Source organism: Camelus bactrianus, chromosome 31, assembly GCF_048773025.1.
Source record: "Camelus bactrianus isolate YW-2024 breed Bactrian camel chromosome 31, ASM4877302v1, whole genome shotgun sequence".
Lineage (NCBI taxonomy): Eukaryota > Metazoa > Chordata > Mammalia > Artiodactyla > Camelidae > Camelus > Camelus bactrianus.
The window spans coordinates 1729517-1745317 of NC_133569.1; the positions used below are offsets into that span (position 1 = coordinate 1729517).

The 15801-nt window shown below is 33.8% G+C and overlaps 1 protein-coding gene across 1 annotated transcript in view; it reads left to right on the forward strand.

The window, feature by feature from the left end:
- LOC141575686 (early endosome antigen 1-like) overlaps nucleotides 1–15801 on the forward strand; it is a 62842-nt gene that overhangs the window by 28415 nt on the left and 18626 nt on the right. Inside the window, 4 exon segments of the mRNA XM_074355549.1 lie at nucleotides 9731–9855; nucleotides 13404–13458; nucleotides 13552–13617; nucleotides 15547–15586. Coding sequence (XP_074211650.1) covers nucleotides 9731–9855; nucleotides 13404–13458; nucleotides 13552–13617; nucleotides 15547–15586 — 286 coding nt within the window.

Consider the following 15801-nt stretch of genomic DNA (forward strand, 5'->3'; position numbering starts at 1 on the left):
TACAGACTTGTTTAAGATGTTGGTCGATGTCTCTCCCCCTCCCTCAGTCTCTTTTTTTCTTAATCTTTCTCTCAGGTTATTTCCCTTTTACTCTGAAGTTGGCTTCCCACTTTGAACAAACTCTAGGTTTTAACATTGTTCCTTTAGCAGCCATCTAAATGAAATTTGAAATATGGCTTCCAGGATTTTAAAGAAATAGAAATAAAGCAATACCTTGCTTTAGTGCTCATTTTTCTCACATTTTATATATTATTATGTATAATAATATATATAACTATCTTAGTATAGGCTATTATAACAAAAGCACTGAGTAGCTTAAACAATAAACATTTATTTCTCACAGTTCTAGAGACTGGGATGTTCAAGATCAAAGATCGGCAGATTCTTTGTCTGATGGAGGCTTGCTTCTTGGTTTATAGATGGCTGTCCTCACATGGTAGAAGGGGTTTGAGAGCTCTCTGTGGTCTCTTTTATAAGGGTACTAATCTTACTCATGATGGCTCTACTCTAATGACTGAATTATCTCCCAAAGATCCCATCTCCTAGTACCATCGCATTGGGGATTAAGATTTCAACAAATGAATTTTGAGGGTAGATAAACATTCAGTCTATAACAAATATATAATACATATAATATATAATGTAATAAGTGATTTTTTATGTCAGTTGTTCTTGTCAGGGTAGTTGTTCAGACTATTTAGTATATCACATTGCAGAAGCAAATGTCTTTATTTACTCTTTAACCCTTTCCAGTCTGGTTTCCATCCTTAGTATTCACTGAAAGCACTCACTAATGACCACCATATTACCAAATCCAATCTTCATTTTTCTGCTCCTTTGGCTAGGGAGAGCAGCCTTTTCTTGTGGTGCTGTCCACTGGTAAGTGGTAAGGGTCCACTGAAGTTTCCAGGTTGCCGGCTTCTCTAGCACCTAGTTTAGAATATATGATGCAAAAGGAAAATGCAGAGTACTCACCACTGTCTCAGTCCTTGCCTTCTGAGCTCCTTAGCTGGTCTGCGTTTCTCTCTTTATCTGTCAAAATTGTCTTATGTTTGTTTTATATATAATGCCTAGGGATTTTAGCTGTGTTTAGCTGGAAAAATAAAGAAGGGTATCTATTCCATTTTATCTGGAACTGGAAACCTGACCATTTAAAAAACTGAATTATCTTTTTATTAATGAATTGTAAGATGACTTTATCTATTCTGAGTACAAGTCCTTTGTCAGTGTTTTGATTGCCTCCTATTCACCCCATTGCTAAGGGAAGCCCCTCCCTAGACTTATGGGGATGGCTCAACACATAATTAACCTGACACTCGATAAGTGAGATCAACAGCAGTTTATTATTCACATATACTCACAGCCCAGATGAGGAGGACACTGTGTGCCAAGTAGGGCCACACAAGGATTGCACTTGGGGAAGAAACGAACACTCAGGGGCTGTGAGAAGCAGTCATTATAGTATCAGGAAGGTGAGGTGTCTGCTTCCTACAGGAGATGTGATTGGCTTGTTTGAATAATTCCAGGGACTGGTAGGAAACTGAAACCTGCTGCTCAGGCTTAAGCAGGCCCTGTGCCTGCTCCCAGTGAAGAGGAGGGTTTTTGGGCTAGAGGACCTTATCTGCTGGAGCAGAGTAAGGAGGGGAGCTTGTAGTTAGATCATTGAAGCTCTTCCAGTTTCACCAGTTGTCAAAGCAGCATATAATATTGGGCCTTAATTTTAGGCCTTATACCACAATCAGAAATATGTGATGTGTATATTTTTTTACAATCTGGCTTGTTTTTCATTTTGTTAATGATGTCTTTCAAAGAGAAGAAGATTTAAATTTTGGTGAAGTGCAGTTTGTCATCTTTTTCTTTTATGGTTAGTGCTTTTTGGGTTCTACAAAATTTTTTGCCTACCCCAAGACTGCAAAACTTTCTCCTGACTAAAAAAATAAAACCCAAGCTACAAGGATACAGTGTACAACACAGGGAATGTAGCCAATATTTTATAGTAACTATAAATGGAGTATAACCTTTAAAAATTGTGAATCATACTGTACACCTGTAACATATAATATTGTACATCAACTATATTTTAGAAAAAAAGACTGAAGGATAAAAAAATCATTTTAGCATTTACATTTAAGTCTGTGGTTTCTTTTAAATTCTTATGTATGGTATGAGGTACTGGTTGAGTTTCATTTTTTCCACGTGAATATGGAAATCACATTTCCCCCCATATGCCTGTCAGGACCATTTGTTGAAAATGTTACCTTTCCCCATGGCATTAAATTTTTACTTTTGTGGTAAATCAGTCAACCTTATATATGTGGGTTTTTTTTTTTAATGTTCTTTGATCCAGGCATAATGAACTCCTAATTTTAAGGTGTTCCAAGTTTTTTCTTATCTTTGGACTTTTGAATATGCTGATCTCTATACCTTACTTGTTCTTGGCTTTTCATTTTTCTTGGTTAACATCTGGTTATCCTTCAAGTCTCATCGCAGATAATTACTTTTTTTCAGTAAACTTTCCTTGGCTCACATGTAGGATGGAGACTTCTTCCATGTTCTTCTATGGAAAAGTATTCCTTATCCTTTTGGTAATGACTATTATTATGAGATTCAGTTCTTGGTCAAATATTTATTATTGCCAGACACTGTTCTGAATGCTGAAGATATGGCAGTGAGTGAAATAGTAAAAAGTTTTTATCTTGGTGAAACCTATATTCTAGTGGGTAGAAACAGGCAAAAAACCCAAATCACACTAAAATTGTACAGAAGGAGGCAGTGTTATTTTGAAAAATAAAAGCAGGGAAGGGGGCACAGAAAGTATTTTGGGTGGGTGCGATTTCAAATAGGATTGTCAGGGAAGATGTTTCTAAGAAAGTGGATAGCTCAGAAAGAACTAAAGGAAGTGAGGAAATGAGTCATGTGAACTTCTGGAACAAGCATGTTGCAGGCATGTGGAACAAGTAGACAGTCTCCGAGGTGGGAGCATGCCTGGCGTGATGAAAAAGCCAGGAAGCTTTTGTGGCTCCAGCACAGTGAGTGTGAGGGGAGGCTGAGATAGTGAGGTAATGAGGCCCACCTCATAGGGCCATTTGGCTTTTGTAACAACTTAGGTGTTTTACTCTTGGTGAGATGGGAAGTCACTTGGGAGTTTTGTGCAGTGAAACGACAAAATTTATTTACGTTTTTGTAGGATACACTCTAGCTGCTCTGTGGAAAATAAAATTGTTAGTGGGGTAAGGGTAGAAGCAGAGAGACTGTTGGAAGTCTATTGCAGTGATCCATGTACACTGTGAGGGTGGTTTGGATCAAGCGATAACAGTAAAGGTCCTGAGATTCTGAATATATTTTGAAGGTAGTTTTAATAGGATTTTCTGATTAGTGGAGTGTAAAATGTGATTATTTTCTTTAGTAAATTTTTCAAGAACCCTGCAAGCTTATTGAGAGTAGGGACTTCATTTTATTTTACCATTGTGTTCTCAGCACGGTAGCATAATGACCTAGTAATCACACTCAGTAAATACTTTTTGAATGAATGATTGAATGATATGCGGATGCTTACAGTGAAGAAATGAGTAAAATGGTAGGCAGCATAAATATATTGTGGTAAAAATGCAACAGTGCATTCTTTTGAAAAATTATTGTGTAGTTTTAGTACTCGGGACTGTGGTTGCCTGGAAGACAGCATTTTCATCAGTAAAAAGAAAAAAAGTGAATTCATGTTCCTTACTTTCATCCCCTAGCTAGTCCCATTTAAGGGTTGTTAACAAAAGGAACAATGATATTAATGATAGCTAACATTTATTGAATGTTTTCTTTATATCAGATGCTGTGATAAGCACTTAGCATTTATTATTTCATTTAAATCTCATGCGACTCCCCCATATGAAGTAGGTGTTATTTTTACCTCCTTTAAGATGAAGAAATTGAAGGTCATACATGCTACTAAGAGTGGTATGAATCCAGGTTTCAAGCCCAGGACTGGCTTTTAACTGCTACCCTGCCTTGCTTCTCACTTTGGAACATTTGTTTGCAGTCTTCTTGCTTGCTATGTTCCTAAGTGATGTTAGAGACTCAAGGAACATCTTAGCCTCCCAGTTCTTAATGTTATCAGTGCCAATGATCTTTATTACCTCTTTTCTAGTTACTCAAGCCCATGGTAGTACCTTCCATCTTCTTATCAGGTAGAATAGTTTCATCTGAAATGTTAAATAAAATCGTATCTCTGCATTCTTTACCTTAACCGCTTGTCCTCGCAAAAACTTTTTCTCTCCTCACTACTTAACTTCTTTGGCCTTACTGAGTATTTCAGGTTTTTAATTTCTATTTTTTATTCTAGTCTCTCAGCCTTTCTTAGCTTCATTTCCTTTACTCTCTAACTGTACATCCAATGACAGTTAATATTTGTTTAGCACTTATAATGTCTCAGGCACTGTACTAAGCATTTTATATACTATACAATAACTCTAGAAGAACAGATACTAATATCAGCCCCATTTTATAGATGAGGAAATGATATTTAGCAAAATAAAGTGACTTTTAAAATTCATATAGTCAATATTGGTTGTGACTCAAAACCACATCTATTTTTGACACCAAACGCATAACATTATAAACTTTATAACCTATTGTCCTTCACCACTGTCTTCATTTAATTTACTTTCTCCTTGATCCTCTCAATTCCTCTATCCTCTTATCCTTTTACTGTTCCTGTCTGACAAAACCCCAAACCAAAGATAAGTGTAACATCTCACATTTAAAATATAGATATTGTTAGGTATAGGGATTTTGGGAAATTGTTTTTAAATGATTTTATTTGGCTCATAAAGTTAGAATAAAAGGTTACCTACTAGAAACCTACCTACTGGAACACATGGGTGTGGACAAGAAGAATCTTAGGCTAGTGGAATATGGTGAAGACTAAAAATTGCTTTCATCATAAGAATTTTTTTTTGTTGAGAATGTTATCTTACATAAAGGTATTTGTTAAAACTGCCAGTCATTTCTTGATCTAAAATAAAAACTAGTTTGCCAATAATGGCTCTCAGATAAGCAAGAACGAAGTATTATAAACAAAAAGAGTAGTTATATTCCAACTGAAGCAGCTGGTTACTATAATACTGAACCAGAGGAAACTTGTAGCATGAGGATGGAAACTAATTTTCAAAGTCCTACTTTGGATAGGTCTTTCACCTTTCGTGCAGTTACTGCTTAAAAATTTCCTTTCTATATACTAAAAAGAGATATACTAATTATTTTCCTGTTATGTCTGTTTTTACTGTCTATATTTTGTTTCATAAATAACTTTATGTATATCCTCCTAAAAGTTGTTATTTCACAGGGTTTCATCTGTCCATTATGTATGAAAAGATGTATAACTGCTATTGATTTGTCGGAGCATTACCAGAAAGTGCACGCTGAAAATGAGACAAGAGGACAGGAACTTCTTAATGACTCCAGTGTTACTGTGGGTCCTATATATTTTGTTTTAGCAGCTTGGTTATGGGTTGCTCAAAATAGCTTTGTTTTTCCTGGCCTTGGTGTTGCTTAATTTTTTATGCTACAAGGGAATATGGATTGCTTTAATTATGCATGCTTTAAAGAAGCTTCAATAAGGAAAAGAGGCTCTTGGGAAGTTGGCTTGGCTATTCTTTGTGAATCTGTAAACAAATATAAACATTTAAGTTAATATTTTTGCATAAATTTTGCCATGAAATTTGAAATATAAAGTGAGTTTTTTATTCAATAATTATATCTTTATTAGTTAATGTTTTATTGGTGAATATATTACAATGTTTTAGATTAATGCTTTACTCTTAAAGACGACTTTGCATGTGAACTGTCACTGTCTTTATTTGGGAAAATACACTGCATTAGAACCTGGGTCTACCACTGTTTCAACCTCTGTTTTGACTACCCAGACCTGATGGAAAGAATGAGGCATACTTACCATGAACTGTGGGTTACCCAAATGTTTCTCTGTAGTGTGTGGGGCATATCTAAGCATATCTAAGGCTAGAGGTGGGAACCAGTGAGGGGAATTGTTGCCAATTTTTAGGCTGGAAACAGTTTCTCAGATGATCCTGCTATGTCTCTTCCTTTGAAAATGACTACAGTATTCTATAACCAAATAGAGGCATAGATTTTAAAAAATTCTTCTATAAGTTTTATAAAAGAATGAAACTTTTTTTTAACCATGAAAGACAAAAAAATCACACTTACTTTTTCCTATGAGATAATGACATATAAGGAACACAATCTCACCAAACCTCCACTTATTTAAAACATTAATAGAGTACCTCTTATGTTCCAGGTATTTTGGTAGATAAAAGGGATAAAAAAAAAAAGGTAAATAAGATATGATCTCTATGCCAGGAAGTTTCTATGATACATATTTGCAAAAGAGTGCAATGTCTAATTCAACTTAAGGGAAACTGCAGAAAAACTTTGGTGGGGAACACTTAAACCAGACATTCTCTAGGGTGATGGGGGAACGGGTTCCTGTGGGAGGATACAGTTAAACTAGCTGAAGCAGTGTGAACAAAGATAGAGGCATAAAAGTCTTGGAACTCTGCTTAGCATTTTACCAGTTGTCTTTCTTCCAGAACATATGGGTCAGCTTTTCTTTATGGGCTAGCCAGAATCAAAAGTGACAACCTGTTCTCCCTGTCACTTAATAAGAACTTTCCTTTTACCTGAAAGGATACTTGGTACAACAGGGTATCATCAGTATCAAGTTAAGATAAGCTCTTAGCTACAGTGGATCTGAGAAAGGGTTGCAGATAACTGAAAGCTAAGAGTAAGGTATTTAATTGCTTTTAACCTGTGTGTGTGTGTGTGTGTAAGTTGGTGAGAAATTTGGAATGACTAAGGGAAATAAATGTAGCTAGCTATTTTGAGTATTTTATTATTTGGTGTTTTATGCTATCTAGCAACTTCAGTCCCCTTGACAATATTTTAGAAAAAATAGAGGAATCTCTTAATATCCAGAATTAGTATCACAAAGTCCCATTCATGGGACATCTCTCAGATATTCATTCTGAGCTTATTTTACTTTTATTTTAAATGAGTGATATAGTTTTAATAGACTCCCCCCCAGTATACCCTTCCCATTCATATGAGGCTAGCATTGCTAGAAATAGCACATGAATAATTTTTAGAAATGATTGTTGAAAGACAAAACAGGGTTTAGAAAAAACTGAAATGTGGTTACAGGAATTAAAGATGCTTGCCAGAATTAACAGAGTGGAAGATACTCATTCAGTGATTAATATTTATGCTGCTTAGACATTAAGCAAAGGTTTAATATCATCTATTTAAGAAGGTGAGAAAGTGCATATATGTACTTTAGGAAGATTTATTTTTATCAGAAATGTCCCCAAACTGAAGTTTTATTTAAACATCCATGAAAGCTCTAATCACATGGAAAATTTACGTAGGTGGAATATTTCTATAACTAAATATTTATTACTGAATTTCTAAAATTTCTCTTTAGGGATGAATCAGTTCATTCTGGAATATTAATCTGGTAATACTTAGAAGCTTTAAGAGGGTATGACATACCTTAATGTGATCACTAGCTTTTTGGCATACTTAGGTATCTAAAGCCAAAACCTGGAAGTAGAGACAATAGTCAAGAAGCCAAAGTTGTGAAGATTAAATAATGTAACGGGGTGTGGATTCCCTGAGGAACACTGTAATTTGCCTTCTAGTTACTAGAAGAAGCTGAGACGCAAAAGAGAGATGACAAGCTAAATATTATAGGGGTTTATGTGCTGTTGCACCAAAAGCATGTTAACTTGTGTGATACAGTAGTTACTGGGCAGAAGTTTACAAGAATGCCAAATAAAGCATAATATAGAGCAGTTATGAAACATGATGGTAGATAATAGGTGGCTTTAAAAAAAAGAGCATAACATCAGCTAGATTAACTCATAGATTGGGAGCATTCATTCATTCAGAAGACATCAAATTCAGCAGAGCATCAAATATCTGTGGATCCTGATGCGTTATTCTGATGTCCAAATGCACAGCCTCAGTACTACTGTCTTTGCTTATTTTAGGAGTTTCTTGGAGATCATTGCATTCATTCACCTATAGTGCCCCTGCCCTTCACTCTTGCTCTATAATCAGAACAGACCTCTGCTTCCTAAATGCAGCACGACTGTATTTCATACCATTTCCTTCATCTTTGTTCATGCTCCTCCATTTGCTTAGAATGACTTTATTTCTGACAAGTAAACTTCTATTTAGTCTCTTTCCTCCTACTTATTCTTTAGTACCTAATTCTAATGTCTCATATATACATATCTCTACATATATGTATATATACACATATACACAATATGTATGTGTATCTGTATTTTTTGTAAAGCATTAACTGCTACCACAGGCAAAGTTGGATACCTCTCCTCCTGTGTTCCTATAATCCTTTATATATACTTGTTACACCATTGTCTGGTAATGTTATGCTCAGTGAGCCTTGGTTTTGCCATATAATATGCACAAATGATAAGTAAGGGTATATTACTTGTGTAACAGCCAACAAAAGAGCACAAATTATTTATTTATTTTTAGTTTTTATGTATCCAGAGTTTTTATTAGTTAGCTCAATCTGTCCCTTGGAAGCTTTGTGATCTGCAAACTATTGAAGCTCTTCTGTCCCTGCCCCCCAAATTCTTCCCTGCTGGGTTTATTCATATTTCACTAAATAAATACACAGTATAGAAATACATGGTATGTTCAAAATACTACACTAGCCATTAGGGAAACATAGATTAAAATCTTTTTTTGTGTTGTGTGTCGCAGTGAATGTAGAAACTTGACACACTAATAATAATGCTGGAGGAAAATAGCAATATACATACAAAAGGATAAAAATGTGAGATACCATGGTGTGTTCAGAGAAGCATAGGTACTTCAGTATAGTTGAGCCATGTTGTATAGAGTAAGGAAGGGTGTCCAGATATCAGACTGGTTAGGTCATTCGGGTAATACACATGAAGGACCTTGTATACCATAACCATATAGTCATTCTGGGATTATTTGTAAGTTTTTATTATTTTACAGGACTATATATATATAGACTATATATATATTTTTTTAAGGTAATTCAAGAAACTTAATTTTTGAAGAGACAAATTACAGAAGTATAAATGGGGTATGGAGGAACCACAAGTTCTTAGAAGAGAAGTACAGGACTATATGTTAATTTAAAATTTTTATGTTAGTCTTCGGTTAGCATTACTGACTAGAATACTTCTCAACCATTGTAGATAACTCTGTGGTAATTATGAGTTATTTACATTACCTTTTTTCTCAATGATCAGAGTACTTCATGTTCTTAATTTTTTGGTTATCATTCCTTTGAAGTAGATTGGAGCAGGTATTATTTATGAAGAGGATTATCTACAGAGATGGAGGATATGAAGACAAATCTTCTCAACTAGACTTCGAGATTAGAATTGACTTTTCAGGATAAAACTCTCTTACCATTAATTTACTCAACCTAAAAGAAGGTTGTAAAGGTTTTCTTTATATCTTGTAAACTGCATGCAGGATAAGCAGTGACGTACCTTTGCGCAATACCAGAATTTGGACTTAACACCATAAATTAGAGTTTACTTAATGGTACCATTGGTGTGAATAATACATGTGACTGTATTTCATAACATACAAACGGTTATTCTGCAATACTAAAATACTATTTTGAAACCTTTCTCTATCTCTTTCTTAGGGTTTCATATGTCCCCAGTGTATGAAATCTCTTGGATCTGCTGATGAACTTTTCAAACACTATGAGGCAGTTCATGATGCTGGCAATGATTCAGGTCATGGAGGAGAAGCTCTTGCTCTGAAGCGGTACAGTATAATAGTTTTGAAGTGTAATGTAGTGAATGTGTGTGATACCATTGTTTCATTGTGAATACTTAGTTTTTGAAAATAGTGTTTTTATATTATTTAATTTAAATCTGTCTTCATTTATTGTGGCTTCCTCGTTTATCATTTTTTTTTCTTCCTCCTTTATTGTTATAACTTATTCTATCCTTGACCAATAACTATATCAGCATCTACAACATGGTTCAGAGGTTATGTTTTGAAAGAAGGTTGTGATTTATCAAAAGGTTAAATTATATTTAGCATACTCTGCTTAATAAAAAATGATATACTTTATTTAGAAGATTTTATAGTAAGTTATTAAAATAATTAATTTAGCCAAGAGTTAAATTTAATAATTATTTTTAAAAATTTCTTTTGTAATCACCAATATAATAACAAGCACACATACACATTCTGCTTCTTGGCAATTTTGCCTGACCATTTTAAAATTAAATCAAGCTAAAATATAATTACTTAGAAAGGCATTCAACAATATAACTTTCCTTTTCTTCTGCTATTGGTGAAAACTCTTTATCTTATATTCCCACTAAGGGAGAAATCTTGATTTTATTCTACTTGTAAAAAATTTGTTTCATGTTTTTCTTTAAAAAATGGCTCATAGTTGGTTATGACCACATTATGGTTGATAATAAAGAACTATAAAATATGGTTGTTTTAATTTGTTAAAATATGTGGGAAAACCAGTGCTTTTGGGATGTGTGAATCTTTCCTTTTCATGTGACTATTAATGCTCTTTAAGATTTTTGTGTATGAGTTAATAATTTTGGTACCATTCTTTTGTCATTTGTTAGGAAATAGATATAAAATATATATTTATATTAAATCATGTATAAGTGCCTTTATATTTAGTGTCAATTTAACAGAGCTGCTTTTTCATCTACGAATTAGTGCCTAGTACGTGAATTTTCATTCAGTCTACCCTTAACTTTTCATCCAATGTTTAGCTCACTGAAACCTGGTTTCTGCCCTACCATGCTCTGAAACTATTCCCTCAAAGCCCAACAGTTAAAAAAAAAAAAAAAAGGATTATTTTCAGTTTTTATCTTAGTAGACCTTTGTTTTGGTTACGTATTACTGTGTAACAATCCACTCAAAACCTAATGGTTTAAAACGTTAACAGTGTATTACTTCTCATGATTCTTTGATTTGACTGGGTGGTTCTGCTTTAAGTTATGTAGACTTGGGTTTTGAAAAGGCCAGAAGGGCCAAAATGGCCTCACATTCATGGCTGGGGGATATAACTGGATACTGGCTGGCAGCTCAGCTGGGGCTATATGTCAGGGGGCTCAGTTCTCCTTTATATGGACCTGTGTATGTGGCTGCTTTGACTTGCCCACAGGATAGCAGTTAGGTCCTAATAAAGAGCATTCCAAGAGGAAAGGAGCAGAAGCTGTCAGTCTTCTTAAGGTTTGGGTTCAGAAGTGTCAGAATGTCACTTCTGCCCTATTCTATTGGTTAAAGTAGCCATAAGACTGCTCAACGCCCGTTACGATTCAAGAGGCCAAGAAGTAAACTGTCTTTCAGTGAAGGGGTGGCTTTTACATATAAGAAGGGAAGAACTTGATGGCAGCCATCTTTGTAGACCATATGTCACAGTCTCTGCAAATTTGGTTTACTGGTTGTCTTTCGTTCTGCTCTTTTGAGACAACATACCATTGTTATCATTCTTTTTTGATCTGTTTAATGTATTCCTCTTCCTCTATATGTGTGATGATATCTACATCTATGACTTCCTCCTAAACTACATTCCCAACCTAGAATTATCTCCCAAGTTGCCTACTAGGTATCTTTTGATGTTCCAAAGGAACATCTCACTGTTGACATTTTGAAAACAGAGCTCATTATATTTCCTTCTAAACACTGATAGGCAAATTACTCTCACAAATTTGTTGAAGTGGCACTTTTTAAAAGATTAATTGGAATAACTAAGTTCACCCAATTAGAAACTGAATTGGATTATCTTCTTTGCAATTTGATTCAATTTAGTATGAGCCATTCAAGTATATTGTTATTAATTCCTTTCTTCATCATTTTAGTTTATACATGGATTTGGAAGATTAATAAAGAGTAGGGAAAACTTAAAACACACCCACAATTGTCCATATGCATGTAAAGACTAAGTCTTCTCCAGTTGGCTTGTGGTCTCTACAAATAGATATGTTCCTAGGGCCACTTGGGAGAGAGGGAGGGATGGGGACGCACGCACACGCACACACACACAACAGAGAAATGAAAATTAGTGAAAGTGTCAGATAAAGATAAATTTTAAGAGTCAACAAAAGACACAGGAATCTATTATCTAATTTTACTTCTGTATTCAGAGATTAAAGACTTTACCTCAGAGTTTATCTCCATCATGAAGTGCTTTTAGGTAGAAGTGATCACTGTCTTTATGCCTCTGCTTTTATTTCTATCATAGAACTGATGATCATCTATTGCTTTTACTTGTTTACATGTTTACTTCCCCCGTTAAACTGAACAGCTTGAGAGTCTGGAGTAGACAAATTCTGTGGAACAATGAGTTAATTCTTTACTTATGAATGAGTACAAAAAATAGAGGACTCAATTCTCCATCTTTTACATTTTTCTTTGTTGGCAATTTCCTTCCTTTCCTATCATTAACCATGTTTCACAGATGAAGCTGATCCTGTCCCTTTACTCTCTACCCCCACCCCCATCCTAGAGAATAATTCTTCCACCAGCATTGTCCTGTTATCTTTTACCTTTCTCATATGCTTGTGCTGTAGTGGACTTGGTCTTCCCCATCATTAGAACTGATCCTGTCCTCCTATTCCTTTTGTACTAGAATGAATTCATTTGAGTATTTTCAGTCTACTCATTTCAGTTATTGTGTCTTCTACCATGGCAGCATTGCAGTGGCATGGAGCAAGGAGGGTCCCTTTATCTGCTGTTTACAATCCAACAGGGGGAGATACATGTTTCTTATACCCCGAATAATAATCCCAAATGTGTTTTCTCATGGAATCTCTCCTGCATTAGGACTTCGGGTGGTCTCTCACTATTCTGTATCAGACTGACTCTTAGATGAAGGGAACAAAATGTGAAGTTTTGCCAGGAAATAGCATTTCAGACTCAAAGAACAGAAAGAAGCCAGTAATGCTGGAGCTAGATGAGTGAGGGGGAGAGTGGTAAGGCAGGGACTAGACTGTACAGATTTTATAGTCCTTATTAGTGAGTTTAGATGTTATACTAACTGCAATAGGAAGCCATGGATACTTCTTGCTGGTAAATTAATGGTATTTTGTTTCTGGCTCAGGCATTTGACAGTTCTATCATTTCCGTGATAAAATGTTCTTCCATTTATAAATAACATACTCTAGGAATACAATTATTCTCCTAAGGGATTTATATGTATATTCCACTATGCATAAAATGTACAGTAGTTTTTTTAAGAATTGAGAAAACTAGAATACTAATATACAGTCACTAGCCATGACTTGTTAAAGAACATTAACTATTAATTCCTGTTTTTCCCAATGTATGTTTAGAGATGACATAACACTACTTAGACAAGAGGTCCAAGACCTACAAGCTTCACTTAAGGTAAGAATAAAAATGATTTTACGTGTTTATTTTCAATGTTTCAGATAAAAAAGTCTTAAAATTTACTAATTAAAAGGCATTTTTTTCCTTTAGGAAGAAAAATGGTACTCAGAAGAATGAAAGAAAGAATTAGAAAAGTTTCAAGGGCTACAGCAGCAAGTAATTGCTTTTAAATACTTGAAGTGTGTTTTTAGTTGTTTATTTTCATTGCTGAAAATTAAGCATAATATTTTTTTGTAAGCAGGTGGCCTGATATGAATAACTTCCTAATTTGTTTCTATGTGTTTAATATCCTGCATGTATACCCGTTTTAATATTAATGAATGCAAATGAATATAACCAAAATATGGGAATCTAAGATATAACTCTTTAAAGGTGTTCCACTAAGAATCATTTACCTATGTGTTGGTTTTTTTTTATATCAGGCTACATTATTCTTATTTTCTGACAATATACCTAAATGTTTAAAAAGTATAAATAAGTTCAGACAACAGTGAAACTCTTCAAAGAATTGGTGACAAATTGGAAATCACTAAAATGTCTGTTAGGAGGGAAAGAACTATTAACTGCAGATAGTTTATATTAGTGGAGATCATTTGAAAGCATGGGAAAACTCTTGTATTAATGTTAGATTTTAAAAAACTCAATAAAAATTTTTATGTGTCCTTGTACACACACAGATACATATGCTATACAACTTTACAAAAAAAAAAATACATGAGGAAAAGAAAAGTCACTGTGGTAACAGAAGTGGTTATTTTTAGTGATTTCGTTTGATATCCTAGATTCTATATATATAAATATATATATATATTTCATAATCTTTATAGTTTAATATATTTTCTAAGGAAATGTCTTAATCCAATTACGAGTTTTACACTAAAATTATCTTGACTTTTATACGAAAATTACATAAAGAATCCTAGAATAATTTTACCTAATGCATATATAGTTTTCATTTATAAGAATAAAGTGGATACCCTTTGACAGTAGCTTTAATATTTTTATAAAGGAATTAATAATCCTTTTGCACATTATCTTAGCACATTGTGACTCTTAGTCTTTTTGCCTTTTTTATCTTTTCATCAAAAATCGTCATTTGGACTAGAGAAGAAAAACAAATGGATAAAAAGATGAGTCTTATTACTATTCAGCTTCTGTAATTGAGGATACATTAAAGAGGTTTTTAGTAATCTAAAATACTTATAGTTTACTTACTCATGTTTTATGTAGATGTTATTAAAAATCAGAAATGGGCTATATTGTTTTCTGTACCTGAAAACACAGAGGAAATTGTTTCCTCATTTGAGACAACTGTTTTACATTTAATACATTAAATACATCTTCCACAGTGCAATTGCCTTAATAAGAAATTTACCATTGGGGAAAGTGTATTTTAAATATTGATGATTATTAATAGTCAATATGCTTAAATCAATGTGTAGGAAAATAAAAAGTCAGATACACTGTGAGAAGCCTTATTAAACTCTTCTAGATATATATAATTTTTAGAATATGGAAATAATGACCAGGTGGTATATTATTTTATTCCTAATGCATGTGGTAAATTAAATCTTATGGAATATATTCTTTATTTCTGCTTCTTTTAAAGACAGTTTATTATCCTGAATTAAAAATTTATGTTTTAAAAGCCATTTTTTAGTAGTGATTGCTTCATGGCCTATTTTAGCTTATGAAAATTTTCAAATATTATAGGACTGAATCTTACCTGCTAACTTGAGTATTTGCTTTAGAATCTATATTTATAATTGTAATAATTTATCTTATTTATCTGTTATTGGATTTATGGAATTTAAGATGCCATCTATTGCAAGACCTAAAAATCTAATAATATGTTAAAATACAAAAAGTCTTAGAGGAACTGAGCTGTATTTAGATCTTTATGCCAGTCTGCTTAGTGTTAGCTTAGTGATCTTGAAGAATGTAAGCAGGCCAAAATTTAATTTTTGTCAAAATCTTGCTACTTACCTGACAGATTGTGGCTTTCAGAGATTTTTTTTTTCACATTGGCAATTGTAACAGCATTGTCTTTTCCTTTTAATGCATTTGTCTTTTGTTTTCATTGAGGAGTCTAAACCTGATGGATTAGTAGCTGATTCACCAGCAGGTAACTTTACTTGAAGCTATTGTTTTTTCCATTTTTATTTTTCATCTTTCTCATTCTTTCTTATTTCTTTTTCTCTGATGCCTGCTACGTGAATTTTGTTTTGTGGATACTTCATGGCTCTAAAACAGTGAAGATTAACAGTCATATTCTAGGCTGAGCAGCATGTTTGTTGCCTGTGAACTACATAATTTAATCAGTTAACGAAAATCTTAGTG